This window comes from Aulonocara sp. 'chitande type north' Nkhata Bay, linkage group LG14 (assembly GCF_057382095.1).
Source record: "Aulonocara sp. 'chitande type north' Nkhata Bay isolate Kocher_YH1m ecotype deep benthic linkage group LG14, A_spYH_male_GT1.1, whole genome shotgun sequence".
Lineage (NCBI taxonomy): Eukaryota > Metazoa > Chordata > Actinopteri > Cichliformes > Cichlidae > Aulonocara > Aulonocara sp. 'chitande type north' Nkhata Bay.
The window spans coordinates 24,941,693-24,967,540 of record NC_141357.1 but is presented as its reverse complement, the minus strand read 5'-3'; the positions used below and the strand labels follow the sequence as shown (position 1 = coordinate 24,967,540).

Below are 25,848 nucleotides of genomic sequence, written 5' to 3'. Positions count from 1 at the left end.
AGTGAGACGGAGTTGGCTTCGTCCCCTTTTTTGAATTTCGTCCCCCCACCCCCGCCCTTTGAACGTTCCATGGTGCCTTGCGTCAGTTTGTAACGAATTTGGTTCGACAGCGAGGTTTAGGCGCCATTTACAAGTTTGAGTTGTCAACTAAGGAGAGCGAGTCGGAGTGACACTGGAGTAAATTTTTTGGATTATATTTGCCAAACTTTGGATTGACGATTATTTTTTGCGTAATAGCGACTGTGGTCTGAAAGGAAGACTCTTGACAGATCGTGGTTATACTGTGGAAGGTACATGGAAGTATTTTAGCGGAAAGTAACGACTGGGTTCCGTCTACTTGCTGAAATGTATTACGTTTGAAGAGGGACTTAACAGTAACGGCAAGTTAAACTAAGGTTTAACGTTAGCTTCTGATTGAAAGCGAGCAGACCATTATTACACATTCTAAGAGAAATAATGAGACCTAATCACGTTTCGTCTTAACTTATATTAAACCCACAGTGACACTCACTCCTAATAGCGACATTTCCGACTCGTTAAAGTAATGCTCGCATTGCAAATAGCTCATAACCGGCGGGCTCTAATGTATTTACTCGTTTAACTTTAATACTAGGGTTAACAACTTCTTTCATATCAGATAACACGTTGACGTTGGATAGGATTTGCGTTACGTTTATGCCGACACTGCATTTGACTTTATAGAGCCCAGCAACTCATACCTTTTATAGTTTAAGTTAGCCACTATGTTAGCTTTAGCGTCGCAGCGATATTTCATTTCATATAGTTAGCCAATCACTTAGCAGAAGTAGTAGTAGTACAGCTAACTTAACGGTAACGTTAGCAAGTAAAAACAGCGTGGCAGAGTTTGCGCTGCCATTGCCAAGTTACTTATTTGGCAAACGTGAATGTAATTATAACGTTATGCTAACACGGGTAACGTTGCATTAGTTGTTTGAATGTGCGTACCAATTACCTAGCGAGTTAGGTTGGCTCGTCTACGCCTCCGCCCCAACAAAAACGTTGTGGGGATGAAAGTTAATATTAGTGTCGGTTTGAAACCTCGATCAATTTAGGACGTTGGGTCTTCACCACCAACTTCAGCCACATTAGCAGCGGCTGTGTAACGCAGGCTAGGCTAAGAGAGCTAAGGAGGAAAATAATTAGGCTATTTGCACATTAACTGAGTCGTTTTTCACTTGCTGTGACGTTAACCTTATTTTTGCTGCGTTATTTACCGCCTAGGTTCGCGAGGCAAAATAAAATGCGTGATATAGATGCCTACTAGAATTGTTCTGTGAAAGGATGGGATTATTATTTTAATTATTTTAAAGACAAATGATGCTTAATTTTAAACTTGAAATAGATTATGATTCTGTGCAGTCATCGGATTGGTGCTATCTCATTTTAACGTTTTCAGCAGGAGTAACTCGTGTTATGCTGGACTCATTGTTGTAACAGCAATGTTAAGATATGCAAAATATACCGATTAACAGTTAGCTGGGCGTCAATAGGATCTGACTGTGGTAATGATTAGAGGCTGACAGAGAAGCTGCGTGTAACCGACTAAAAGTGGAGTTGAGAGATTGACAGGCACAAAAACCACTCATGGATATTCCCTTTTTACCAATGACCCCTTCAGATTTCAAGTCATGCCATCTAAAACTGCAAAGAGCTCAACTGCCTCCGCCAAGCCAAGAGGGAAAGGGTCGCAGTCTGACTCCGAAGACGAGCTAGATGTACCCCCTCAAGAAACTAACTCCAATGGCCAAGAGGAGGCACCGCCGAAAACTGGCAAGTAACAAAGGGTGTTTTGGTGTCTGTGAATCTAAATAAGTTGTTCAGTCAAAGCCTTTGCGTGTATTGCTGTATTGGTAGGGGCCAATTGGCACAGCTGTAAAGCTTTTTTTTCTCTTCTTGCTTAAACAACACGGAGTTAGAATGGCTGATATATTTTTGACTAAAGTGCCAGTCATCAATAAAATGATTTTGGAGATGATTTTGATAACGCCGAGTGTACTTCTTCCCCGAATCTTCTCAGCAGACGAGGTAATTTATTTCGAAAAATGAGGTGCTTTGTGTAGTAGATCAGAGCGGTGTTTGACTTAATTCTTGTAAGCTTGATATTTACTGATTTGTATGCGAACCCTATAAGATGCACATAAGCAGTGGGTGATGTCTGTATTTTGTAGAATATGTTGAAATGCTTCACTGAGTGTCTGGCTGCGAGGTTTTAATTGACAAACATCGACATCTTGGCTTGTTTATGCTTATGTGAGCACAATAGATTTTGGACAGGTCGTTGTGGCTTTGTGTGATGGCAACATAATCGTTTCTGCGTTACACATTATTATCACAAAACACCAGTTTTCCTGTTTCTGTTTGAGCACAGACAGGCATGAGTGAAAATGTGACGCTGATGGCTGAGATTTCCACTTTAGTTATTTGTCATCGACAATGTGGCGCATCTGAGTACGTACAAACGCTTCTGGTGGAGAGCGTTTGGATTATAATGTGGGTTCGTTCATAAGCGGCCATGGTCTCTTTCTTTTTTGGGGTTGGCTCTTGTTTGCAGAACAAAGGAAAATAACGCCTGTCAACTTTTCTTTCTGGAGTCGTACTTTGACTGCTCTTGTAACTTGGTGCGTGTGTTTTGTTTGTTTGTTTTTTTTTTTTTTTTGTGTGTGTGTGTGCGTGCGCGAGTATGCTTCTCTACCCCTCCCCCACGTACAACTGTCTCCCCCCCCCACCTGAAACGACTCGAACAGAAGAATAAAAGTTGTACTTTTTGTGTGCCACAGATTCGTCTCACGGGGAAGGTACCGAGACCGTTGATAATAGAAGTTTGGAGGAGATTGTCGGTAGCATCCCTCCACCTCCGCCCCCAGCAATGACCAATGAACCGGGCGCCCCTCGCCTGATGATAACACATTTAGTTAATCGAAACTTTAAATCATATGCAGGCGAGCAGATTCTGGGGCCTTTTCACAAGGTACGACCAAACATGGTTACACATGTAATCCCTGCCTGGGAAATACTCTTCTGATGTGTCACAGATTTAACATCACTTGTTGTGTATCCCACTCTTAATTTATTTTTTTCCCGTTTAATTTCATATGATAAAAACCCATAGATTTTTGCCTCGTGTAGTAGAAAAGAGAACATGTCACAGAATAATTTATTCTGCTATATTTTAGCATCATTGCCTTAAATAAAATCAAAGTGGAAAAAGTCAGACTCCATTTTGATTTAGTGAGTATCTCACAAGAGGTAGTGATCTAGTGGGGTGCTAACTTCTCTTGAAAATTATGAGTTTCTGTAAACTTTCTCTTCATACCTTTTCCTGTTTCTTTGTTACTAAATAATTTATCTATGTTAAAAACAACTTTAACTACACTCCCATGGAATACATTCAAATTTGCAGTCTTGCTGAAATAAAATGTTACTGTTTAACTCTACAGGATATACTCTGTTTTTACATTATTGATTTTATTTTATTTTTTTCTATTTTCTCTACCCTTTTCTTAGCGCTTTTCCTGCATCATTGGTCCAAATGGAAGTGGGAAGTCCAATGTGATAGACTCAATGCTCTTTGTGTTTGGATACAGAGCTCAAAAGATCAGGTCGAAAAAGCTCTCAGTGCTGATTCACAGCTCTGATCAACACAAAGATGTGCAAAGCTGTACTGTGGAGGTGCACTTTCAAAAGATTATTGATAAGGTATATATGTGTATATATATCTATCTCTCTGTCACACATATGCATGCTGCACTCACTCTGAATTAATAAATGGGTAGCCCAAATGCAGAAAGATGAGAAGAAATATTTTCTGAAGGATAGTGGTGTTTGTTGAATTAAAAAAATATTTTTTTTTCTGTTCTCTGTATAATATTGCTGCATAGTGATCACAACAGTGACTAAACAAAGACTCAAATCAGTCATGAAAGTTACAGCTAACACCCACACATGCCATAGTCAGTTCATATTGTGCTAGAGTTGATCCCTCTATTTTTAAATATATTTTTTTTAATTGCAGTTCAGTAATTAGCCTCTACTCATTTAACTGCACTGTGAAAAGTAAAAAAAAAAAGTGGCTTTTGTATTGAGAGAGAACTTCAGTAGGGTGGATAAGATGACAGATTACATTGAAAAACGACTGAACTGTAGTTCAAAGAATTAAACACGTTTCTATATTTGATCTGCCACAGGGGGTGTGAGAAAGTGTTTTGCCTTGTGTACTCATAAATGTGTCTGAGCCTTTCTCTTTGCTTCATTAGCTCCAAGTAAATTTAAATCAAGTTTTTAAACTGATGGTCAAATTTTGTGTGCTATATCAGCTTTAAACTATTATCTAAAACAAAAACAAAAAATCAGAAGTAGTATAAACAAAAAGTTTTAAACTTTCTTCTAAAAGTACTTAATTTTCTGTTTTATGCTGTATTTTCACTGTCATTATTTTATCTAATAAACTGTTTTAATTCTCTTCATATGTTGCACTCTATACACTCCAGTATGTATAGGGTGTATTTGCATGTTACTCTGGCCAGCTTTATATACTTTTTAAAGAAGCCATTTTTTCTTATTTTGTTTTTAATGTAGTGTGTTTTTTGCCCTAGCCATCCTAATGTATTTGTTAGTGTTATAAATGTTATAAATATTGCAATTTGCTGTGTGGAGCTGTTTGAATTTCTTCTTAACTGCTCTTCTAAGCTGCTCTCTGTCCTCTGCCCCTCCCCCATCAGCAAGGAGATGACTACGAAGTCATCCCCAACAGCAAGTTCTACGTTTCCAGGACTGCCAACAAAGACAATTCCTCAGCCTACCATATCAATGGCAAGAAAGCCACATTCAAAGAAGTGGGTGCCTTACTGCGAAGCCATGGTATTGACCTAGACCACAACAGATTTCTGATCTTGCAGGTAATTTTTTATGCAATTTCCTCTTCCAGTTCTAGCTTTGCTTTTTGTTTTAGTTTAGTTTTTTCCCCCTGCTGTGACCATCCCATTTTGTAAGATTTCCTGCTCTCTGTTCTCTACCCATGTCTTAGTCCACTTTGAGTCAAAGTGTTTCATATAACTTAAACCATGACTGTCTTTGGGAATAACCTGTTGCACTGGATTTGGAAAATAGATGTGCCCTCTGCCAGCCCTTAGACTACTATAGCAGCGCATCATGGTTTGAAACAATGTGGAAAAGGTGCGAACCATAATTTGCTGCTTTAGGATTTTAAGGAAAAGATACAGTTTTATCCACACTTGGACCGGCATGTGAGTGGCTGTAGTTGGATAAGTCACTAAGATTTTCTTGTGGGGGGAATCTTTGAGGCTGACCCACCAGTGGGGACAGGTTAGCCCCCGCCCTCCCTTTCCCATGTACCTGCCACGCTTTAGCAGCACGTAAATATTGGCGTGTGAGAATAGACCCCAACCCCAATATTAGCAGTGCTGCTTCAGTGTGGCTGGATCAAACACCCTTCATTACCATGGCTTTATTATTGGTTCAACATGTTGTTTGTTTATTTTTTTTAATGTATTTATTTCAATTTACCTCAACTGTGAATGGAATGCAGTCCTGAATATTTTTTTATTATTTTATTTGCATAATTTTACGTTTTTATTTATATTTTATTTAGCTCTGTGTTGCTCTGACTTTTAAATCATTTCACTTGTTATACTTCTACTTCTCTTCTTCTTATTATTATTGCCTGTTGTTACTGATGAACTCAGAGACATGTAGGATTACAACTGAGTAAAGCAGAATAGCTGATTTAAAAAAAAAAATTGTTTTCGCAGTTTTATTTATCCATTAAGTTTTTTTTTTTTTAATGGGATAGTTTCAGGTGAACACTTAAACCTGCTCTGCTCGATATTTTTGTATTTATGTGTGCATGTCCATTTCTACACTCCTATGTCTCTTGTCAGTGATATGGCTGCATGACTATGGGAAGAGGCTTGAGTTTGTTTTCCAAGGTCACTTTTCCAGGCCTCTGGCAAAGGGAAAGCTGTCTATTTTGTGCACTGGTCAGAGCAGAGGATGACGTGGGATTTCCCCCTCCTTCCTCTAACTGGCTTCTCCTTTCTTTCATACATAAAAAGTAATATATGAGCTGCTTTTTTTCCCACCCTAGACATAAATAAAAGCCCAATTTGAGACTTGGTTTGTTTTTACTACAACTAGATCTATTTTTTGTTTGACTTGAAATTTCTTACCTGGCAATATTTTTCTAGCCAGCCTATTTAAGATAAATAAATAAAAATGAACACATGTTCTGACAAATATAATTATACTGTAGAGTTGTCCCTAACTTTGGGCCAAGTAGTACATGTACAGTAATGTGAAAATGTAACTGGTGTAGTTACCCGAAATCAGAATTTGCATGTTTACACCAGCATTTGTTTTTCAACCACCTTAAATTTGGATATGATAAATTTTGCATCTTTTAATGTGCGGTGATTGCTGTGAGGCAATGTTTTTATTTTAGCACTAGTATTTCTGAAGCGTGTTAAGCATGTGATTACAGAAATTAATCATTTAACAGATTTCATCTGTTTTTATTTTTTATTTTATTTTTTTAGTCAGTTAAGTAGTTGAATTTTAATTACACTCTTTGTTTTCAGCTTCTTTGAGTAAAGGTAGTAAAAAAATACTCATGATTTGTAACTTAAAAAATTATTATTATTATTTTGCACAGGATTTGTGTATGTGTGTGTGTGTGTGTGTGTGTGTGTGTGGCAAACTAGTGTTAAGTCAAGTTTAGAGCCATAAGTTCAGCTGGCCACACCCTAATGGTTAAACATGTGGATAATTTAAAAATAAGATTTTTTTTATTTTTTTACAAATTATTATTACCCATTTTCATTTTGGCTTTCTGTGAATGGGTGCAAGCAGTATTTTTGCCAATGTGCTGTTGTGGACTTTGCCTAGGGTGAGGTGGAGCAGATTGCCATGATGAAGCCTAAAGGTCAGACAGAGCATGATGAGGGCATGCTGGAGTACCTGGAGGACATTATTGGCTCCTGCCGTCTCAAGGAACCCATCCAAACTCTGGCTCGCCGCATTGAGCTACTCAATGAGCAGAGGGGAGAGAAGGTGACAACTCAAATACTGTCTGTTCACACAGTTTAGCTAACCAACTTTCCTTCCTGTGTATGGACTACAATTGTTGAGCATCTATTCAGTAGTCTGAGGCTCATGAGGCTTTCTTATGTGTGTGTATGTTTTGGGGTACTTTCAGTACACATGTCTGAGATGAAAATGATGCACTGACAGGAAACTATGAAGCATACAGTAGATTTAATAATTGGGTTTTATTGAAAATTATTTTTTGTTGATTGTACTGTGTTACCATGTTGACAAGCTTTTTATCTTTTTTTTTCTTAAAGTTGTTATTTGATTTTTTTTTAATTTTTTTTTTTATACTATGCAAGTAACTAAGTTTTATCACCAGACATAAAATACTGTTATTTTGTTTACCTAAGCTAAACAGAGTAAAGATGGTGGAAAAAGAGAAGAATGCTTTGGAGGGAGAAAAGAATAAAGCTGTGGAGTTCCTCACCCTGGAAAATGACATCTTCAAACACAAGTGTCAGCTCTGTCAGTATTACATGTGAGTACACCAATACCACCTCTGTTTTGTACATGGAAAAATTTCATCAATAATATAAAAATGCAGACCCAGCAGTTGTACAGAAAAGACTTCTCCATTTCAAATACTCAAAAGAACAGCTGGGCATGCTTCTCTGCTGTCAAACATCATAGTCTTTTGCTTTCCATGTAAATGATAAAGTTTTATCAGACTTTTTCCCCTCTTTTTTTCCTTCTCCCTCTCTCTGTTTTCTCTTTGTCATTAGTCATGATCTGCAGAAACGTGTGGTTGATAAAGAGCAGGAAAAGCAAAAGATCTCGGAGGACACAAAGGAGCTCACTGAGAAAAATGCCAAGTTATCAGAAGAGATGGAGAAAATGAACCAAGAACTCAAAAATGTGGAAAAGTGAGGCATTTGCATTTCTTCTCCTTCTGTTAACCAATATAACTTTTACCACATTACTCAGTTTTTTTATGACTTAGTAACATTTTGTATTTGTTTGTTTTATTTATTTATTTTTCTTGGTTGCTTAAGCATCTCTTATCTGGAAGGTGTATCAAGTGTAACAAACATGGGTCTAATTTATTTACACACACAAAAATGTTTACACAAAGAAGCGTATGTGCTTGAAATTTATATATGCAATAATTCTCATAATTTTTGGGTTGGTGACCATAGATAATTTTTAAACTGACAAATCATCTCTAAAATAATGTGCAGGAACTGAAAACTGGAAGAACATTAATAATAAGTATACTGTATTTTTTATACATACATACATACATACATACATATACATGCGCTTAATGTATGTATTTTGTATATTTTTTCAGTTTATATAATATTTCAGTAGATGGACTTGAATGTACCCAGTAAAAAAGCTATTCCTCCACCAGGAAACAAAATAAGCTCAACAAGTACATTGAAACCCAGAAGGAGAAGTTCACCCAGCTGGATTTGCAGGATGTTGAAGTGCGTGAGAAGATTAAACACTCAAAGAGCAAGAACAAGAAACTGCAGAAGCAGCTGGAGAAGGACAAAGAAAAGGTGTGTTGGACTTTAAATTGCAGACAACTTTTACACAATTGTTTCAGAGTAATTAGAGCCACTCTGATAATCACAGTGGGCATTCACATGTGATTCAGAGGTACAGACACACAATCTGTCAGTATGGTGTAGTTTTGTCCCTTTTTTTATTTAATTGATATTTAGCATACAAATCCATCTGCAAATACAAGGTTACACAAAGTAACCAGTGGCATGGTTACCCTATGAGTTACTGTATTTAATTTGTATGAAGGCCAAGACAGAAACGTGGGCACTAAAAATAAATTTTCTTTTGCTTGTCAATAAACACCATGGCTACAGTTTTGAAGCAGAGAGAGGAAAAAAATGTTTGTAACCCTTTTACAGCAACTTACTTAAAATAAATATATGACAGAAACTACATTTTAGCATTTTTGTTCAGTGTTTCATTTACTAAAATCATTTGTAGGCTGAGAAGTTTTCCACAGAGTACACACGGCTTCATGTTTTACAGTTGTCAGCAGTGTTGTTTTAAACTTGGGCTTACAGAGTGATTACCAATCATACTAAATGCAAAATATAAAACTAGCCTTAGTTTGTATATTTTAATAATTTCTTTTATTTTTATGGTTTTTTTTTTTTTGTTTCTTTTTTGTTTTTTTTCTGTCATCTTTTAAGGATGATACATATTTGTGTGAACAGAACAAAGTGAGGTCTGACTGCTGGCAGAGGATGTATGACAGCCATAGCAACACAAAGCAAAACTTTCTATATTGAAACTTAGTACACAAGTGTTTGAATGTTGCTGACACATTTTTAGTCTGAAGCACAAATGCCATATGATACTGAAAGATAATTTTGTATCCAAGTGTGTATAGGGGCTTTGCTTTAATTTTATGTATGTATGTGTGTGTGTGTGTGTGTGTGTGTGTGTCTTCTTTCTTTGGGGTAAAGTCAAGTTTCTGTATTTTTATAAATTAACTGACATTATTCACAGGAAAAAAATAAAGCCCTATATGAGTCCGGAAGGGCTAGCTGTCTTAAAGTAGCCACTAGGGGGCTGCGAAGTAGCACAAGTTGATAGTGTGTGTGCTCTGTTTCACAGTTCTCGGTCGTCCTGTCTCTTAGACTCACGTTTTTTTGTCGCTTAAACACGAACTTAAGAGTTTTTTGTTTTTTTTAACAGTAACCAAGAGTTGTCTCATGACTGTCAGAATATTCTCATTTACCTCTGCTCTAAAAGCCAATCTGCTCCACCTACAATGGCTGTGCTCTGGAAACATCTTGGTCAGAGGGGGAGCTGGGCAGAGGCAGGCAGACCTCTGGGGAGCAGTGTTCTGCTGTATGGTAGTCAACTATGGCCTGGCTTGTGTAACGCTCCCAGCAGCTACATTCACATTTCACCCGCAGTTAACCCTACAAAACATAGACTATACACACGCACCACTCCTTGGCTTGTTTCAGCCCTGCCAAGTGGCAGATTGTTGTGCCAGTCTTAACCAGAGCTTGCTCAGTCCTGAATATGTGTTTATAGTTGATTACAGTTGTGTGTTTTGGCCTGTGTCTGGATGCGTAGCACAGTTTCTTTGTAACTGTCGCTGTCAAAAAACCCAAAACAACAAACTTGCACCTCCTATCTCCCACACTCTTCTCTTGTTTCATCTTTTCTAATTTAGGAAGTAAACGGCTGTTTCTCGGTGGGTGGTAGAAGTGTTTACTACTGATGTTGTCAAGTTAACCTGGAGGGAGGGAATCTAGCAACTGTTGCTTAGATTTTGGAGTTGGACACATTTCATATGCTTTTGCACATTGTCCTGTCTGGCTCATCTTTCAGCTGGAGGAAGTGCGTGGTATACCAGCCAGCAGTGAAAAGGCCATCTCTGAGGCAACAGCTCGCAAAGAAGAACTGGAGCAGCAGAAGGTGAAAGAAGAAGAAAAACTTAAAGATGTGATGGAGAGTTTGAAGGAAGAGACCAGCGGCTTGCAGCAGGACAAAGAGGTATCTGTATACATCATGGTTTTTGTTGTGTGCTCACTGAAACTTTGTTTTTAAAACAAACAATCTTCTTGTATAATCCAGAAAAAAGAAAAGGAGCTCATGGAGCTCAACAAGGCTGTAAATGAGACCCGTTCTCGTATGGACCTCGCTCAGTCGGAGCTTGACATCTACCTTAGCCGCCACAACACAGCTCTGACACAGCTCAACACAGCCAAGCAGACACTGCAGACGACCTCTGACACACTGCGGGAGCGCCGTGCCGCCATCAAAGACCTGGAGGTCAAAATACCTGAAAGAGAACGGGAGCTAAAGAAGGTAGAACCAAACATCAGCACTGTCAGTTAGATAACATTTTGTGGATAATTTGTGTTACAGCCATCATGTGTTTTGAGTTTTTGCCTTCTGTTTCTCTGCAGGATGAGGAAGAGTTGGAGCAACTGATGAAGACTGATAATGAGACAAGGGAGGTGGTGAGGGAATTGAGGCAGAAAGTAGATGAAGCCAAGAGCTCCCTGTCCTCGAACCGCAGTCGTGGAAAAGTCCTGGATGCCCTCATGCAGCAGAAGAAAAGTGGCAGAATCCCCGGCATCTATGGACGATTGGTAAAGAAAATACAAAAATTGCAGAACTCAACAACTTTCCTTCGCTTGTTTCTATTGATTAATGATTCTAAATATATTTATGCCTGTAGGGAGATCTGGGAGCCATAGATGAGAAGTATGATGTGGCCATTTCATCTAGCTGTGGTGCTCTAGACAACATTGTAGTTGATACCATTGACACGGCTCAGAAATGCGTCACATTCCTAAAAGAACAGAACATTGGGGTTGCTACCTTCATTGGTCTTGACAAGGTAAATATGAAGGATTTAAAGAACTTCAGTCAGGCGAAATATAATTTTTTAAGTCTTAACGACTTTAGTTATATTTTTTGTGAAATATTGTGCCTTCAGATGGCCTCCATATCTTGCTGCTCCTTCTCATTCATCTAAACTTCCTTTGCACAGATGAAAGTATGGGAGAAGAGCATGGCTTCCATTCGCACCCCAGAAGACAGCCCTCGTCTTTTTGACATGGTGCGAGTGAACGATGACAGTGTGCGACCAGCTTTCTACTTTGCCCTGAGGGACACGCTGGTGGCCCAAAACTTGGAGCAGGCCACAAGGATAGCCTACCAAAAAGACAAACGCTGGAGAGTGGTCACCCTGAAGGGAGAGATAATAGAGATGGCGGGTGGGTGATTTATCTTTTCTGTCTATCTTGCTCGCAATAAAAAATATATATACTTATGACCCTCTCAATTAGATCATTTGGTTAAATTTTTTAAAAAGCTTGAATAATTTTCCAATGTTTCACAGGAACCATGACTGGAGGAGGAAGAGTCATGAAGGGCAGAATGGGCTCTTCTATTGGCACTGAAGTCTCCCAGGTGGAGGTAAATTGTTTGAAGCTATAATGTTTAATACAACTTGTATTTTAATTGAACATAGCATACACATACATGATCTTTGCCTCTGCAACCAAATGGTCCACAGATACATCTGGACTATGAGAGCAGATGGTGCCTAAGCTTCTCAGTACTAGTTGCACAAGTATCAATAATAATGGGCACCACAAAATGCAATGTGAGAATTCAATAAACATTTAAAAGTGTGTGAAACTCTCTCTTGGTTTCGAACTAACTGGTCATTAAAGTGAAACATTATCTTTGAGTCCATTTTTAGTCACCAGACTACTGTATCTGTCGGACTGTCTGTTTAGTGTTTATTGCAAACCAAAACTTCAAGACAGGAGCTTGGAGTTCTTAGTTATTCACTCTGAAAGGTCTCCTTTCAGAGTGAATAACTATTCCTTAATCCACATGAGTGATGTGAACTTTTAAAATAATAATTCTTGCCATGAGATTTTACTTTATACACATTTCCCAGGAGTGATGGATAGTAGAAAACATAATCACAGCTAGGCATTTGTGTATAGGACATGATGATTTTCATTTGTTTTCTGCAGCTTGACCGCATGGAGAGCAAGCTAAATGAGAAAGTGTCGAAGCTGCAGGGATGCCAAGAGAGAAAGCTGCAGCTAGAAGAGAACATCCAGCGCCTGCGGCCACAGCTCCGGGACATGAAGAACACCTTGGAAAAATACACCAACAGCATGACTGTACATAATTTTCATTCATTCTGCTCCTCTCACACTCATTTGGCTGTGTTTTTGATCTAATTAATAACCCCTGCTATTAGTAAGCCATCAAATAGGACAGTTTTGACTGATTAAAACATTTTTTGTGTTTGCAAATCTGAATTATTTCTTTTTCTTTGCTTCTCTCAGAGTTTAGCTGACCAAGAGACTCACTTGAAACTTCAGATCAAGGAACTTGAAGCCAATGTGCTGGCAGCTGCCCCAGACAAGGCCAAACAGAAACAGATGGAAAAGAGCCTGGAGGCCTTCAAACAAGGTAATGTCCTGTAAACACTAAAGAGAAATACTGTTGTTAATCATTTAAATATGGTAATGTTCACTCTCTTGAGATGTTTAAAAAAATATATAATCACTTGGTAGTGTAATTTTGTTTTAAAAAAATCTTGTCACATTATTGCTCTTAATAACCAGATTAGCTTTTTTGTATACATGAATTTAATTCTTGAATCCTTCTAAATCTATTAATACAGATATCTTTGTCTTGTTTTTTGTTTTTCTCCTATATGCTGTTCCTTTTTGTTCAATCAGACTACGAGGCAGCATCCAGTAAGGCTGGGAAGGTGGAAAATGAGGTGAAAAGGCTCCACAATCTGATTGTAGACATCAACAGCCACAAGCTTAAAGCTCAGCAGGACAAGCTTGACAAGATCAACAAGGAGCTAGATGAGTGCTCCTCTACCATAACCAAAGCCCAAGTGGCCATAAAGACAGCTGGCCGGTGAGGAAATTATGCTTGTTTAAACTCATTTACATGTGCATCCACTGATCGTAGACGAGTGGCTACTGGTGAAATCACTGTGAAGCCTGTTATTTATAATTCTGACATGTGTATGAGTCTCTGCTCGTACATAACAGGTTAAATACCTAAATTATACAAAGAACATAAAAGTTATCTGTACCTGGTATCATGCCCCTCAGTAATATTACAATATGCAGGAATATTCTGAATTATCCATGCAGCTGGACAGATGGTTGATTCCATGAAAAGTCATTCAGTACCTCCCACCCAAGCCCCTCAAAATCAGGTGGTTTTATTTATTTATTTATTTTTTTTACAGAAACATTATTATAATAAATAGTGAAAATTTTCAGAGTTAGGAGTGTGCAGAATACACAGGAATGGGTTGAAATTTTGGCACTTTTTGAGCCTCTGTGACTTCATAAGTACCACAGATGGCCACATGACATTTTGGGGGCTGAAGGCTGCCACCAAAATTTTACCAAAATGCCGCCTGATGGACTATGAAAGTTACGCAGCGTAACTTTCATAGTATAAAAGTGTTTTTGTTTTGTTTTTTTGCATGGCTTCGTGGAAGTTTTTGTATTGAATCAGCTCCTTCTGAGAGACTGGGGAATGTTTTTTTTGTTTTTTTTTGTTTTTTTTCTCAGAGTAGTTTATTTTGTAATGAAAGAGCAGGTATCTCTCCCTTTTATCTAAAGAGGGGACACCCTATACTGTTTGTTTTTCCTTTGTTCTTTTTTTCTTACGACTATTCAATACTAATATCACATGTAAGTAGCATTGGGTTTCTGTCACTAAATTCCTGTCTCCTGTTGTTGTCATTGGTTTCTTTGAATTAATCAGTGTTGTGGCAGTGGTGAGTGTGTTGGGTGTCTAGTCTTTGGTGTCTGTGGTTGGAACATTAAGATTGATCATGTAGGCAGGACAGCCTGGCAGCGCGCTGTAGCAAAAACACACACTTGGTCTGTGTGTGATGTGGTTTGTCTGGCATGACAAGCTGTTGAGTCGATTACGAACAAAGTGGGAGCTTATGAACTGACACACGGAAGCAGGTCTGAAAGCCAAAAACATTTACTTAGACAAATGAACCTACCACCACAGTTACACACTTTGTGTATGAAAGAGATTTTAATCTTTTAGAAGCCGTTGTGACTGCAGTTTAAGTGAATCTGTGTTTGGGTAGCACTGCATCTAACCACAGTAGATTTTATTCTAAGATCCGAGCCAAGTTTCTAACCTTGAATTTCACTCTGTAATATGCAAAGTATGAGATTTGACTGTACAGACGCGCCATATTAATGTGAATGACGGCCTCAGAGTGCAGCAGTGCAGGGATTACTTTTGTTTTAACAAGTAGTATTTATGAGCTGTGTCAAATCACTTTTGTTCTTTTTTTTTTTTTTTAACCCTCACGGCACAAAAAGAATAGTCAGGTAGGACACCTGGGATATATATTTGCCTTTTAAAACGAGTTGTCAGACAAGTGTTTTGTCTGACAGTAGTTCATTACCAGACAATAACTAATACACTAGGGCTGCCACGATTTGTCGACTAGTCACGATTACGTCGACTATCAAAATCGTCGACGACTGATTTAATAGTCGACGCGTCGTTTGAAACTTTGTACGATCACAAAAGACGCAGGAATAAGTGGCAGGATTTAAGAGTGTAATAACGGACTGAAACAGAAGATGGCAGCATTGCATGTACAAGGATGTCAGCTACCGTTAAACCCCGAAGAAGAAGAAGAAGCAGCTGTGTCCCAGAATTCATAGCGCGGCCCAGCGCAGTTTCCAACAATGGCGGCAGCTAGTTAGTTTTAATGTTACTCTTATTATTCTTTCTGGGTCACAAAATAAACGTTTAACATATTTTCAGGCGAGAATGTAGCTGTGTAAACCTCAAATATCTGCTCAGTTTATCAGGACACCACATATTTTCAAAAGCGCTCCGACGTTTTCGGAGACATCTGTTACCCACTAGCTCGTTAGCGAGCCGGGGGCTAGGCTCACTAGCGCCGTGAGAACACCGGACTCCCCGCAAATCGTTTTCAAACCCACCGCCGTCTTTCGCTACTCAGGTTAAATATATATGAGTCACTTAGATAACTTAAAATGTTATTGTTTGGCTTTTTTTTTTTTAGTATTTTATTTGTTCCTGAGTAAATCAGTTTGTCTGAGATTAAAGTTATAGTTTTTACACAGCTGAATAAGCAGACAGCTGATTATCAGACGTGTGAGATGCTCCAGAATATACTCCAGTGTCCTGTTATATTTTAGATAGCAAGGAGTTTATTAAACTTCACCGAAACAATCTGCAAATTTCATTAAAATTTAATAAACTATCATCTTGTCTTTATTTTTAGTTAGCACAGACCTTAAACACTTAAAGCTGTAAGCTAATGATAGTTATATAAGAGCAGATGCTGCTGGTGCAATAAGCTGTAGTTTTACGTCTAATGGATGATGATCTGATTAGTCGACTAATCGCAAAAATAATCGGTGACTAGTCGACTATCAAAATAATCGTTTGTGGCAGCCCTATAATACACAATTTTTTTTTATTAAGTTTTTTTTAAATACTGTTGACGACAAACTGATAAGGAGAGAGATGATGTGGATAAAATGTTAAATTACTTTGGTTGTGTCAGTTTGTGTACTCAGTGGGGTGTTTTTTGTTTGTTTTTTGTGCTTCACGATTTATTTGATTTGTTTGATATTTATATGCACATACGTTCAGTTGTGTTTCAGGCTTTGAATTGTTCCCAGAATGGCGCTGACCTTTACTTCAGTTGTCTTAACGCATCCAGTGTAGACGGATGAAGCTGCTGCTATAACATTGCTCAATTTACAGCTGGCCTCCTGTGCAGGCAGGATGATGGCCTGGGTTAGAGTAAGATCCTTGTGTAGACAAATATATTAGCTCTTCAGCAGTCATTCTGTAATGTTTTTGATCCACTACTGATCATCAGCAGTAATCTTTCTAATATCATGTGTCTGTCACCAACTCTGACTGTTGCCGTTTCCTCTGTAGCAACCTGAAGAAGTTTGAGGAGAGTGTGGCTCGTGTGCAGCGTGAGCTGGAGGAGAATGAGAAGTCAATAGCTGAACTCACAGAACAGCTGAAGAAACTGGAAGACGAGGCTGGAGAGATCATGAAAGACTGTCAGGAGGCTGAGGTTGGAACTTTTCATCCACTTTGGTTGTTTTATATTTCTTCACAGGAGGAAAAAAAAGTTTTTGTTTTTTTTTTTGTTTGTTTTTTGCACTGATTTTTTTTTCTCAGAAGGATTTTACATTTTTAGCAAGTTGTTTTAAAACCTTGCTGTCCCACTTGCACTTTGTAAGAAAAAAAAATTAACGTGTGAAGGGCTGATGTTGTTTTTTTTTCTGTTTCTTCCAGGCTGCATTGCCAGATGTGCAGGAGCAGTATCAGGGGGTGCTGAAGGAGATAAAGGCGCTGCAGCAGCAGGAGCACGCTCTGCAGGAGGAGTCCCTAGGCGTCCGGCTCCGCATCGAGCAGATCGAGGCCACCATTACCGAACAAAATAACAAAATCAAACACTGGCAGAAAGAGGTGGGAGAGGAAAGGTGTTGCTGTGAATTGATGTACTACTATAGTTTTATTCTTGTAACAATAACATTAATGAAGATTTACTCAGCAAACTTAAAGCAAGGGACAAAAATAGTCCAGTGATATCAGACCCACTTTGTTTTATATTGATACTTTTTTTTTCATTTTCTAATTGTGAATGCTTTAATCATATCTGAGGCCCTTTGATTTGTATCTTTGCTTGCTCTACAGGATGATGGTGTAAAATAGTAAAAACTATTGTTTCTATTCCACAGGCCTCCAAGCTGTCCCTTCATACCATCGAGGACAAGCCAGCAGAGGAACTCCCTGTGCTCACTCCGGCTGAACTCGATGAAATCTCAGATCCCAACATCATTATCAACAAGATGATCACATTAGAGACCCAGTGTGCTCAGATGAAGCCCAACCTCGGGGCCATCGCAGAGTACAAGAAGAAGGTATGCACAGGCGTGACAGGCAGCCTGCTACCTAACAACTCGCTGTTGCTGAAACTCAGTGACTGTTGTTAATACTGCTGTTTTATTTTGTTTTTTCTGGATCTGTTGGCTCATCTAATGCTGGTTCAGCCAATGTGTGGAGCATGTTTAGTGGTACTCTCTTGGTCCATTTATAGCTTTATTTTAAGCAGCTCTGTTTAGAATTTATCAAAACGGAAATGAGCTCACAGCCTAATTTTAATTTCAATCTGCGTGTTCGTGTTCTCAGGAGGAGCTTTACTTGCAGCGTGTCGCCCAGCTTGATGAGATCACTACAGAGAGGGACAAATTCAAACGTGGCTACGAGGACCTGCGCAAACAGCGCCTCAATGAGTTCATGACTGGATTCAACATGATCACAAACAAGCTGAAGGAAAACTACCAGATGCTTACACTGGGTGGTGATGCAGAGCTGGAGCTCGTGGACAGTTTGGACCCCTTCTCTGAGGGCATCATGTTCAGGTAAAGCATGAGTGACTGTAGGTGATCACTGTGAGGTTCATCAGTGCAGAGATTTCATCGCTTGCTTTTGAATCAATTCAGTTTTTTCATTAATGTCGAGGACATCTGATAGAAAAACCAAACACTTGTTTACATCCCAACAATCCAAATAAACTAACAACCAAACTAAATCCTACCTGCTTCGAATTAAACAAATGTTCAGGCAGACTTATTGTAAAAATCTAAATTCTTTAACACAAAAAAAAGCTCTCAGACCTTTTGAGAGATCTAGTTTGTCTTTCACATTAGAGGGATAAAAATAATTTATTATTTGCCTTTTTCCAAATGCTGTTATCTTTTTGGCATTTAAAAGTCTGAGATTAATTCATTTCATTATAATTATGTTCCTCAGATTTTGTAGAACTGGCTTTATGATTTTTTTTTTTTTTCTTACGTCACTCTGACCTCTTCCTAAAATGTTCTGAACTTTCTGCCAAGCACAGTGAAACTGTTCTTTTAGTGTACGTCTGTTTTCTTCTATTATTAAAACTGATCCCAAATCTTCCTTTTAACATTTACGGGACTCAAATGAAGGATACTGTTGTTAAAAACAAGTAACAGTACTGAACAACACACATCACTAATGCCCTGACCTGCACATGGTCAGGTGTGATGTACTTTTACTCATGAAGTTTAAAATAGCACAGTTACAGCTGCACACAGCTGTTGGACTGTGTTAAGCAGCGTTTGCTGAAATGTGTGAGCTCGAGCACTGAGAGCAGGTTCAGGCTGTGCATGAAGGCAGATTAAAATATGGAGTGTGTTCAATTTCTGGAGATGAATGACATAGCGTCTTTCTAAGATCTCACACAGTCGAAACATGAGTATTTTTTTGTTTTGTTTTTTTTGGGTGATGATGCATTTGCTAGACAAACAAACTTTTTTTTTTTTTTTTAAAGTGTTCGTCCTCCCAAGAAAAGCTGGAAGAAGATCTTTAACCTGTCGGGAGGAGAAAAGACCCTCAGCTCCTTGGCTCTGGTGTTTGCGCTACACCACTATAAGCCCACACCACTCTATTTCATGGACGAGATTGATGCTGCCCTTGATTTCAAGAACGTCTCCATTGTGGCCTGTTACATTTATGTGAGTATGGAGCGGTTGATTCTGTTAATGCCTCAAACATTCACCCTTTTGAGTAGTAGTGCTACTTTAAAAAGCAGCAAGGTGGTGTAAAACTAAAGGAAATATATTTTTCTTTCAGGAGCAAACAAAGAACGCACAGTTCATCATCATTTCCCTGAGGAACAACATGTTCGAGATCGCTGATCGTCTCATCGGCATCTACAAAACTAACAACACCACCAAGAGTGTGGGAATCAACCCAAAGACCATCGTCTTTAAAGAGCACGACGCCATCACTGCCTAAACCCAAGAACCCTGTTTGCTCTTTTACTTTACCTTTCACACATCATGTAAATATTGTGTTCTTTATGATGAAATGCTGCTATTTTTTTTTTTTTTTTTTAAAGAAAGTTTTCTCATGTGCTGACAAATGTTTTGCATTTGTTACAGCAGCTGTCTGTGTAAAATCTGAGATGTACTATTAAAATTAAATCCTTTTTATATTAAATGTGTAGTTAAATGTCTTTACAGTGATACTGGAGTTTTGCTGGTTCAGCCAACGATGTAGGGAGTTTGATTATACCTTAGCAAGCTTTTCCCTTTACAACTTAAACTGCAGATATATTTGACACTACTGGCTCATTAAAGGGAGCTCACTTAGTAATCGTTCTCATTGCAGCACAAAATGTTTCATCTCACCTTTGGAAAAACTGAGCACGACACAAGTATTTAAATTTATTTTCAATACATGAGCTGAAGTTTATAAAAGTACAAACACTACAACAGGTGTGACTATATTAGTTCAGTCTGATTTCAGCAGCATATAAAATCCTGGTTTGTATCATGCCTGTGCAGAGTCTGCATCACTGCACAGATATCTGCTGGATACTCAGTAAAGAGCTGAACTGAGTAAAATAAAGTAACTTTTAAAAGTTGACTGTAAATCAGGGCAGCATTTTAGGGGCTCTTTGTTTTTCTTTTTTTTTTTAAGGTAAGCTCTGTCCTGGGAACGATGTATTGGTCCTGGTGGAATTACTGTAAAGCTATTAAGCGAGGCGAGCTGAAGGCATGATGGCTAAAGGCACAGTCAGGGAGGCGCTCGGCATCACTGCAACATGATCTGTGGTGGCTTTAACTCAGGTCCAATGAGTGTCTGCTTCCACTCACCAGGCTCTAAATTTCACATACTGCACCAGTCACTGTAAATCGCTCCGTGTGAGGGCTTCTACGTGTAGCCTGCTGCACTTGTGTCCCATGTATAGAAACTGCAGAAAAGCTACTGAAATGTCCCATAGCAAGACTGGACAGAGAATGACCGAACGGTTCAAGATGGATTAGTGTTTGATGTTCTGAACATTATTTAGAGTAACATGCGTCCAAAGAAGAGCAAAATCAATAACACAATAATAGAGGAAAAAGGATATAAAGCTACACAAAGTGCACCTACAGAAGGTTACAGGAAGCTTTTGAAATGTTTGTGCAGAACAATCACATTAGAGAAAACATACATACATACATACATGTAACCTTTTGAGTGTGGCTAAAGGTATACTTGTGGTTAAGGCATTTCTAATGAATCTTATTAATGTTTTTTGTTCAGTCTTTGCATCTATTGGCTGACTTTTTGTTATTGTTTAGAAGGACCTCAAGTTTTCCTGTTCATGAAAAAGGTCACTGTCCCAAACCCTCGCTGTGCAGACGTCAGCAAAATCTAATTCACCATTGTGGCTCTCGTTTTGTTAAACAAAACGGGAACGTAAAATCGCGAGTAGCAGCTGTTTACAAACTGTTTTAGGGTGGATTCTTTCCATCTCTACACTAACAGGGAAGTGAGACTTAAAAAAAAATCTAAACACATTTAAAGGTTTTCTGAACCTGCTTGGCCGTTCTTATCGAGACGTCAGAGTTTTAAATAAGGCAGCCAGGTGCTCAAACACCCTAACACCCACCGCAGAGAGCTGTGAACTCCATCTATCTACAGCCACCCCCGCCGCGGTATATGCCCTCCCCACTGTGTCCCACACGCAGGTGATGAGTTCGCTGCTCAGGCTGTGGACCAAGTGGCTGAGCCGAGACATGAGGGAGAAGCCGAGTGACGCCCCTCCGACCGGGTTCACCCACAGCACCGCCAACAGCAGCAGCAGCCCCAGCAGCACCACCGACGTAGTAGGTTGTAGCTCACCCCACACGTCCTGAACCCCTCTGCTGGAGCGACCCCCTCCAGCTTCACTCCCAGCACCGCCACATCTGGCACAGCAGCGCACCTTAGGAACAGGTGCCTCCTCCAAGCTCCCGATGGTCACGACAGGCCAGTGCTGCTGGAGGTACTCTGCTGCCCGCGGAGTGACGGACAGGGTCATCACAGAGGGCAGAGGGGTTTTAATGAACTCCTCCACCCGCTCTCTGAACAAATGCACCTTCTCCAAGAAGACCAGGGGCGAGTCTTCATCCTCTACTGACGAACCCAAGGACACCAGATCCAGCTGTTCTTCCTGCAGGAAACAGGACTGTTATTGGCTCAGGTTCATGCCACAGGAGCAAAAACAGAAAATAATATGATTGGAAAAAAAATGACTAAAAATAACAAACCTTTTCTGCTTCTGCTTTCCAGATTTATTTTAGATTAAATAATTCTGTCTGATGACTGGTTTTATAGTTCTGGTGTATGTACACACCTGTAGCTCCTTTACTTGGTGGATGAGAGGGTCATACGCGCGCGACACCTCAGCTCCAGCTTTATCTAGAGCGTCCAGGCAGGCTTGCCTCTTCCCGGCCAGCACCACCTCCAGTGTTTGAAAAAACTGGTTGACTTCCTGTCGGTCCTGCCTCACCACACCCTCACAGCAGGCCTTCTCCTGCTCCAGCTGTTCCCCCAGCTCACACACCTGGCAGAGGAGAGAAGATTCATTTACATGTAAACTAAACTTTAATAACTGGGGAACTTTTGAGTGTTGCAAAATTGAGAGTCATCTCCACCTGTGCCCATCTCTCCTCAGAGAGCCTTTTCAGAAGCTGTGACGGCGTCAGTTTTTCTCGGATAAAAGCTGCCTGCAGGTCGTCTACGGGATGGCCGTGGTGCTGCCCCACCGTCAGGCACAGCCCGCAGATTAGCTGCCGGTCCTGGATACAGTACATATTCAGAGGCTGCCTGTGGTGCTCCGGACAGGAAGGTGGTCGCGGCTCACTGTCCATCTGATACTGAGGACGGCACACAGGCAAAACAGATGTGAGACCAATGAAGACAAACAGAGAGAAAAGCTCTGACTGCATGTTACACTTCATCTCAGTCACTCTTTCCTACTTTCTCGACAATAGCCCGCAGAGACACGTTGGTGGGCAGAGCATCTACACCCGCAGGGGGCAGCTCCACCACACTGCGACAGTTGGGGCATTTTAGCGGCAGGCGGAGCGGACGCCAGATGGAGTAGTTAGTCGACACCTGGAGGAGGTTGTCCAGGCAGGTCTTGCAGAAAGTGTGTGAACAGGGCAGGACTCGTGGGTCGGAGAACAGAGAGTAGCACACTGAGCACGTCAGGTCCTCCTCTAGGTTGTCCATGATGGAGACTGGCGCTCAGGTGGAGGGGTGAGGGTTTGGGGAGAGGAAATCTGGCAGGATATAAAAACAGTTGTTGCACATGTTTAGAGAAATAAATGAAGTGTTAGTGAATATGGGGCTTAATTTAGACTTAAACTGAAATCTATTGTGAGGATCGAGTTATTAACCTACAAGGCTGGTGTGAAAAACCGAATAACTGGTTGGGCCTCCTTTACCAGCAAGAACTGGTGTGTCAGGTGTGGAGGAATTTCTGCCCACTTTTCTTTGCAGAATTATTGTAATTCAGCAACATTGGAGGGATTTTGAGAATGAATCGTTTGAAAATCGGAATCAGCTCAGGACTTTGACTAGGCCACTTCAAAGTCCTTATTTTTGCCTTTCTTTAGCCATTCAGAGGTGAAATTGCTGGTGTGATTTGGATCATTGTCCTGCTGCAGAACCCAAGTGCACTTCAGCTTGAGGTCACGAACAGATGTTGTTAATGTTGTTCTGGGTTCTTTTGTGACCTCTTGGATGAGTCGTTGATGAGGTCTCGGAGTAATTTTGGTAGGCCAGTCACTCCTGGGAAGCTTCACCGCTGTTCCGGGTTGTGGATAATGGCTCTCGTTGTGGTTTGCTGGAGTCCCAAAGCCCTAGAAATGGCTTTGTAACCTTTGACTCTAGACTGATATATGTCAGTGACTTTGTATCCCAGGTGTTTCTTTAGCTCTTGGCATGTGTTGCTTTTTGAGATCTTTTAGTCTGCTTCACTTCGTCATTCATGTTCAATTTTACGGGATTTCTTGATTCAACAAGTCTGCCTGTAATCAGGCCTGAGTGTGTTTAGTGAAACTGAATATAGCTTTCCAAACTATGTGGTTAATCACAGTTAATCCATGATTTAACAAGAGGGGCAATTCGGTTTTCACACAGGACCAGGCAGGTTTGGATAACCTTTCCTCTCTTAATCAATGAAATCATTATTTAAAAACTGCATTTTGCATTTACCTTTGTTATATTTGTCTAATATTAAAATGTGAAAATGTGTTTGATGATCTGAAAAATGCAAGTGTGACAAATATGCTCATCTCTAATCCTGTGCCTCGTAATGAAAATCTGAGGATATTCAGCTCTGCCACCTCCAAATGCTGTCTTTTTAATCACTGCCACTGTCTCCAAACCATCACAGCAGGTCTCACTACCATCTCATAAACTTTTCCTTTCATTCTCATTGCTATGATATCGTAACATCAACCAAACGCTCATCTCCACCTCTTTTGTACACTGTCTGTTACTTTAGATGGTTGATTCCAGGTATGTAAACTCATCCACCTTCACTGTTACACCTGTCTAGCTCTCATTCATACGCATGTTATATCTTGCGTTCTTCTTCTATCCAGAGAACACCTCCACCGAGGTTGTCTTACCTGCTCCATGCTCCCACTACAGATCACAATGTTGTCTGCAAACATCACAATCCACAGAGATCTGTCAGCCTGACCATCACCACTGCAAACAAGAAGGGGCTCAGAGCAGATCCTGGACATAATCCCACCTCCACTTTGAAGCCATCTGCCACTCCTACCACACACCTCACATACTTCTATGCCACTCCTGACCCCCTGATACAGTCCCACAGTTCTTCTCTTAGCGCCCATATTGATCCTTAGTTAGGCTATCATATTAAAAAGGCATTATTACCTCGCCTGATAGCTCAGCACTGATACTAACAGTCTCCCCTGCTAGCATTTCATAAGAATACCTATGAAAACACTCTGGTTAGGGACAATTCCTTTATTGGTGGGTCTAAAGGCAACCAGCCAAAACCTTTACCTGAAGATCTAGCTCAGAATGCATTTTCAGATCACTGAGAAGGGTTTGCCACACTGCTGCAGTGTCACTGGAGATGACACAGGTTAGTAAAACAGTCCTAACTACAGTCTTAGTGTTAAATAATTTATTGACATTTAAAAAAAAAAAAAAAGTTGAACATTATGTGTTAGAGTGCCTCAGATTACCTGATAAAGTAATCTGGGTGTATACTTATCCTATAAACACGTTCAAATCTAACCAATGTGAGAAAGAGCTGATCATTCACTGAAAAACATGAGAACAGCCAAAAAAGGGCTCAGCTCTTATTACCGGATCGGTTATATTGTAGTGTTCGTGTGCTCTCTCCTCCTGTTACAGCCAGGACCGCAGCGACAATAGGAGGCCCTCTGCCAGCACCCACCCAGTCCAACACACACACACACAGCGAGAGAGAGTTTGTTGTGAGGACACGCTGTTCATCTGTCCCCTACATAACCTGATCCATACACGGAGTCTGACTGGGGCCAATTTGGCGCCCAGATTCAAACAGGTGACCGATGTCCAGCTGCCCGCGGCGAATCGGCATCAAGCCAAACGTGGTCTCCTCCACGTATGGAAGTGTACATCCAAAAGCATTACTTTAAATCCCATCTACACCGAGGTGTAAAGTAGCGGCAGAGACTGCTACAGTTCAGTTTTCACTCATGCGTCATATTTTACATTCTTAGTGTGTGTGGAAAAAGTAGTAACACGTTAAAAACAGTGTACATTATTAAAATGTGCTCTTTACCCGAATGTTTTCAACTTTTTAACTGTGCTAGCCACACAGCAGTTGCGGTCACTACTTTAATAGCAGTTTTCCTCATCTGCTGATTCTAGTTTTGACGTAAAAAGAAGAAACCCCACCAACTTTAACAACTTAAGCACCACTTTTCGTGTAGAAATCTCCTGTTCAAAAGAAACAAAACAAAACCAAGACCAAACTCACCGTCAGCTGGGAGAAAGCGTCTGTCCAACAACAGAGCTTTCACTTCCTGTCAGCTCCTACGCGTGTTGCGTTCACGTGCACTCCCGCAAATCCTGTTAGCGATGAAAGAAAGAAAACGGGAAAAGGCGCTAGACTTCTAGAGCGCATGCTCGTATAGTAAAGACTGCGAGTAAAAAACCCCAAATAAATAATAACTATAAGCGGTAGCTATTTTTTTCGCAATTATGCATTTTTTTAAAACCCCTTTTCACGGTCATCCATTTTTCCGAAAGCACCCAGAGGCGCCGCTATTTCCGTACCACGCACGAGCAGAAGGTGCCTCTCTGGCCAAT

At 40.1% G+C, this 25,848-nt stretch overlaps 2 protein-coding genes across 4 annotated transcripts; one reads left to right on the top strand and one right to left on the bottom strand.

Moving 5' to 3' along the window:
* The first annotated feature begins 97 nt into the window (after positions 1 to 97).
* On the top strand, positions 98 to 19,742 carry smc4 (structural maintenance of chromosomes 4). 2 transcript variants are annotated; one of them, XM_086261760.1, is made up of 24 exons: positions 98 to 290; positions 1,640 to 1,791; positions 2,799 to 2,989; positions 3,526 to 3,717; positions 4,740 to 4,916; positions 6,922 to 7,086; positions 7,476 to 7,603; positions 7,848 to 7,988; positions 8,480 to 8,630; positions 10,444 to 10,608; positions 10,690 to 10,923; positions 11,025 to 11,210; positions 11,300 to 11,461; positions 11,615 to 11,840; positions 11,966 to 12,042; positions 12,615 to 12,767; positions 12,936 to 13,062; positions 13,335 to 13,524; positions 16,582 to 16,726; positions 16,951 to 17,124; positions 17,397 to 17,579; positions 17,848 to 18,080; positions 19,019 to 19,202; positions 19,321 to 19,742. In XM_086261760.1, exons 2-24 carry the CDS (start codon positions 1,650 to 1,652, stop codon positions 19,483 to 19,485), a joined length of 3,891 nt encoding a protein of 1,296 aa, XP_086117886.1. In that variant the 5' UTR covers positions 98 to 290; positions 1,640 to 1,649; the 3' UTR covers positions 19,486 to 19,742. The 2 variants fall into 2 exon arrangements, with proteins under 2 accessions (XP_086117886.1, XP_086117887.1); XM_086261761.1 differs by lacking the exons at positions 2,799 to 2,989; positions 3,526 to 3,717 and having other exon boundaries at positions 19,321 to 19,741.
* Positions 14,930 to 25,808, bottom strand: trim59 (tripartite motif containing 59). 2 transcript variants are annotated; one of them, XM_086261766.1, is made up of 5 exons: positions 25,517 to 25,808; positions 22,483 to 22,787; positions 22,158 to 22,379; positions 21,857 to 22,066; positions 14,930 to 21,673 (listed from the first exon to the last, which is right to left on the bottom strand). In XM_086261766.1, the coding sequence occupies exons 2-5, from the start codon at positions 22,735 to 22,737 to the stop codon at positions 21,071 to 21,073; spliced, it is 1,290 nt and encodes a 429-aa protein (XP_086117892.1). In that variant the 5' UTR covers positions 22,738 to 22,787; positions 25,517 to 25,808; the 3' UTR covers positions 14,930 to 21,070. The 2 variants fall into 2 exon arrangements, with proteins under 2 accessions (XP_086117892.1, XP_086117893.1); XM_086261767.1 differs by lacking the exon at positions 25,517 to 25,808 and adding an exon at positions 24,859 to 25,497.
* Positions 25,809 to 25,848: the final 40 nt, after the last annotated feature.